At 42.9% G+C, this 4,915-nt stretch overlaps 1 protein-coding gene across 6 annotated transcripts in view; it reads left to right on the top strand.

The window, feature by feature from the left end:
• Positions 1-4,915, top strand: part of LOC113204207 (neuronal acetylcholine receptor subunit alpha-7) — a 96,233-nt gene that overhangs the window by 66,044 nt on the left and 25,274 nt on the right. For all 6 annotated transcript variants that reach the window (XM_026419280.2, XM_026419281.2, XM_052268785.1 and 3 more), the window contains exons 3-6: positions 824-868; positions 957-1,066; positions 1,409-1,589; positions 1,942-2,017. In XM_026419280.2, the coding sequence (XP_026275065.1) occupies positions 824-868; positions 957-1,066; positions 1,409-1,589; positions 1,942-2,017 (412 nt within the window). The remainder of the gene's footprint in view (positions 1-823; positions 869-956; positions 1,067-1,408; positions 1,590-1,941; positions 2,018-4,915) is intronic.

Consider the following 4,915-nt stretch of genomic DNA (forward strand, 5'->3'; position numbering starts at 1 on the left):
CCTCCCTAGCCTCTCTCTCTCTCTCTCTCTCTCTCCGCATACGTGTGCTTTTATCTTTTTGTGGCGTGTGGCATATGATTCCAGTGACTTGCCATAACACTTTTGGCGGCTTTTGACAGTTCAATGGCCACGTGCGTGTGAGCTAACCGCACAGTAAAACTAGTTTCTTTGTATTTCAAGAACCAGTCTTGGATCTTATGGGGAGCACCAATGCAATGACATCCAAGAGCAGGTCTTGAAACACAAGAAACTTTGTTTACCGTGTGCTGGGGCATTTCTATTTTGTTACTCGGACCTCTTGCGGTTCGTTGCCTTCGTTTTGTTTGCAGACGGTGGCTTTAGACGAACCCCGCCGCCACCAGTTTTGTAGTGTAATAAAGGCGGAAAGGCGTATACACAACTTCCTTAACATCAGCAAAATCCCACCTTGACATCCCTGCGTTGGTTTTCTTTTCCCGTTTTTCATTATTGTTTCCGTTTCCCTACCATTTTTGCTCTTGGTGGCGGGAAAATGCTTGCGTGCAGTGGGTAGTAAAAGGGGGCACTTGTCTAAAACTTGTTTGGGGTTGATAAACTCTCTAGATGGGAGGTTGTACAGTTTGAAGATTGTGCTGATAATGGTTGGGATGCTCTGACACAGTGTCGTTTTCGTCCCGTCCTGGGCTGGGCGTTCTCTTTTGTCTTTGCCCCTTCCTGGCCCGGTCGGTAGAGGGGGTTGAGGGTGATAATTTTAGCCACGAGCATGTGTCGTTCAGCTGCCTGCGCCCTGGATGGCTTTTCGTCGTTTTGGATGACAACTGAACCCTCTTTCTCACTGTTTCAGGATGAGAAAAACCAACTGCTCATCACGAACATCTGGCTCAAATTGGTAAGTATCCCTTCTACTGATGACCCGCAAAAGTTAATGCATTCTCTTGTCAGTTCATTTCAAAGTAAACCTTATTTTTCGTTTATAGGAATGGAATGATGTCAACTTGAGATGGAACACATCAGAGTTCGGCGGGGTAAAAGATTTAAGGATACCACCACATCGTATATGGAAGCCAGACGTGCTCATGTACAACAGGTAAATTTTCACTTCCAGCTAGAAATTATGTGTGCTGTCAATAATACTTACGTCTGCACTACTGATCCGTTATCAGTAAAAAAAAATTCAAATCATTCTTTATCATGTACTGCAAAGTCTTCTTGTTGATAAAAGTACTTTAGTGATCAATTTTGGGTCAATGTGGAACTGGAAGTGAGGGTGCAACCCCTCGACCACGCGTTGTGTGGTGTTGCCTACCTCGACCTCGCAATGCGCTTTGGGGCGATCACCTGATTCTGCGAGCAGCGGTGGGGGAAGGGGGGAGGAGGGGTCATGCATTTATTTCTTGCGTGGTCTTTATACCTGTCGTGTGCTCTACAGTGCGGACGAAGGGTTCGATGGGACATATCCGACAAACGTAGTGGTGAGAAACAACGGGAGCTGCCTCTACGTCCCACCGGGCATCTTCAAGAGTACCTGCAAGATAGACATCACGTGGTTCCCTTTTGATGACCAAAAATGCGAGATGAAGTTTGGAAGCTGGACGTACGACGGTTTTCAGGTGAGCTGAACAGGGAAAATCTCGTTTCCTCTTTTCGTGTTTCTTACTATGGCCCTAATGTGCGCGTGTGTGTGAGCGTGAGTTTGATGGTTGTGGAAAGGTGCGAGGGTTGGAGTAGGGGAGGGGGGGGGTCCAACTTTCCTTTGCGAGAGCACGTCGCACGCGGCGGTCATTGAATCCCAGGCGAGGCCGCCGCACCCCTTTCTAATCAAAAGGCGAGTCTAACAATCTTAATTAAGGAACCAATCTCGGCAACCCTCATCCAGGCCGCGCCCTCGATGCGACGGGCGCGGCGGGTCGTCGTGGCCGATCTGTAGAAGAGCGTGTCTAATCAGCCCGTGTGTCTTTGCAGTTGGACCTCCAGCTCCAGGATGACGCCGGTGGGGACGTCAGCAGTTTCATCACGAATGGAGAGTGGGACTTACTGGGTAAGGTCCTGCAAACACTGGGTGCTACGTTTGCGAAACCATTTGGTTTCACTGACCACTTGATTAATCGATCCGAACCAGTAAATTGGTTTAAGTTGTAACTGACAAATGCAAGTGTGCCACGCTGTTTTACAAAAGGGGACATTGTGCTTGTTCTTTGCACACATGCTTCAGAAGATCAGTAATTAGTTTTAATAATTTCAAGGAAAAGTAAAATTGGAAGAATATACGGCACTGTAGAAATTTGGATTAACGTGTCGAAGTACCGATACTTCAGAGCACCCGACCCGTTTCTACAACCGCTTTGTTTTCTGAACCATTTTAACATTTGTTCAGTTTTCTGATCACGAGCCGATTGCAACAAACGTTCCTGAAGTAGCAGTTGTTGCACACTTCTTGTCAATTATGAACAGGAAAAAATTGTCCCTTCAATCAACTTGTGTGAGCACAGCGAAGAAGGTTCTGTTCAAATCAATTTCTTTCGCTCTGTTCACTGTTGTTCAAATACTATGACGTCACATGCTACATAATGTGATTTGTGTCACATTGTTTAGAATATCATGTCACATTCGTTAGAACGTTACACACCCCTGCATCGCTCTGCCCTCACGGGCTCAGTGCGTTTTATAACGATTTTGACATGATATTGTAAACAATGACACAATTCACATTAAATCGCATTAAATGGAATGTGACGCACAGTATTTGAATAACAGTGTTCAGGTTTACTAAAGCGTATGTTGTAGGAACGAATTATATTTTTCCGAATTACTTTAAGATAACTGCAAATGGTGCGCAACCTCCTCTCATAACACGATTAAAATTGTGCAGATTCAAAGGCCTTGATTGCTACTAGGCTACTTGCATGCACTTTTAGAGGTTCGTTGGTTACATGAGAGGAGCTTGGGCCATTCAGGGCGGTCGGGTGAAAAAAAGGCGAAAAATAAATATTGCTAGGTTGACATTTTAACGACATTTTAACCTTTGTCAACTATACTCGCCTATCTCGTTTTCAAGTGGAATTGTAAAGAAACAAATTTCAAATTTCTCAGAGTGTGTACTCTGAAAAACTTACGGCGGAACACGGCTGTTCTATGGTCGTAACAGTAGGACAGTACACAGTCCCACTGTTGGCAAGCATCATTCCGTTCCCACTGTGTTCGACCGTTGCAACACTAGGATATTAAGTCCCTCTGTTCCATCAGTATGAGACTATTCTGCTTTTGGACTTTTGTCCTGTATCTGTTAAAAATTCTGTTATCTCCGACGTAACAAATTTTCTTTCATCACGCATTTTTTCACCTGACCTTGTAGAAGTTATGTGTATCGCTCTCTGTGTGTCCAATTTTAACAGAAGTTTGATTCAAAGTCAGAAACATTGCCCCTCAATAAGCGTTGAGGAGAGAGTTTTGACTAAGTGAACTTCTGTTGGAACGTACAGTGACAGTTTGGGGATACTGCAAGAGCACTGTAAAGACGAAGGTGCTAACAGTCTAAAGTTCGTGGTCGCCTAGGGTGCAAAAATTTTGGCACTCTCTTTAAATTGTAAAATTTTTACCGTCTTTTGCCCAAATTTAATATCGCCTCAAAATGTGCATACTCTAAGACGGCCAAAATTTGGCAATCAAAAGGAAGTGCCAAAATTTTACCAACGTAGGCTATCACGGCGTTTAGAATGGAGTCGCTCTTTTGCATGGGCTATGATAAATAAAGTGTGCAACCTGCATGCACATGCAAGTGCTCTATTTTTTTGAATACTTCGAAGTGTTTGATTGGATATTTAAATACTTAAAAGTGTTCGACAGTAAATTTCAACCCTTTTAAGCTGCTTGGCCAATCCTGAAGTTAAACACTTCTAAGTGGTCAACTTTACTGTTAAACACTCAAAAGTGTGCATCATAGTGTTGAGCACTTGCATGTTCACGCCAGTTGAACACTTATTTATCAGTGTATGCTCAACGTATTTGATGCCTTGCTATCACCCTCCGCCACTGCGAGCGTTTCAATGAATACTTAAGATATAAGGGCAATCAGAATAAAGTAATTCCAATTAGACAAGTGTAAATATCACGAAAGTTTCCAATACATGGTGCAGTTACCCATTCGAATGGGAGTGCTTGACAATTGTCGCTTGCAGAATAGTTCTATGTCGACAGTTATACTCCTTTTCTTTTTTTCCTCGTATGGCTGTCACACTTATTAACGTTTTACCGTCGACAAACACTTTTGGTTTGAGACATTTGCCTCTCTTTCTCATGGATTTGTCACATTCATCTCACTTTGTATTTGTACTTTGTCAAGTGTTTCACAAACATCGGAAAACAACTCATATTCCACTAATGTTCCCAAAGGCACTAGGGCTTCTCGTTAACGTCTAATGTTATTACTTTATTCTATTGCCTATGTGAAATTGGCCGATTTAAGTATGTAATGAAATTTCTGTAACCAACTGCCATGAAAAAAACACAACATCGCGCAAAACCCCCAGACCCAGAATCGTCTGAGCCAACCGGGCCATTTTCTCAAAAAAACACATTTTTGTTAACCTGAAAAATACTGAAAAGTAACGAGTTTGAAGAAAAAACTCACACAACCCCACAATTTATTAACATTTTGAAAAATACCATTCCGACGACACCTTCTAACGCCTTGTACGTTTCACACGACGCCATTCAACAACCTTTTGAAAAAAGAGCGGCGTTTTTCTCGCCTGGAACTCCATCCAGCATTATTTCCTTCTCGGGCGATATAAATGCTTTCTATTTAGCTTTGCGCAAGTTTTGCATTTGTCTTAGAAAATTTCGCACGGCGTGCAAGCTGGGAACAAATAAAAACATACTTTTGCTGACATTTCATAGCTTTGTATAGCCACGCTACTTTTCGTTTTCTTTTTCTCGT

The sequence above is a fragment of the Frankliniella occidentalis genome, unplaced genomic scaffold (assembly GCF_000697945.3).
Source record: "Frankliniella occidentalis isolate FOCC.00 unplaced genomic scaffold, Focc_3.1 Scaffold4, whole genome shotgun sequence".
Classification (NCBI taxonomy): domain Eukaryota; kingdom Metazoa; phylum Arthropoda; class Insecta; order Thysanoptera; family Thripidae; genus Frankliniella; species Frankliniella occidentalis.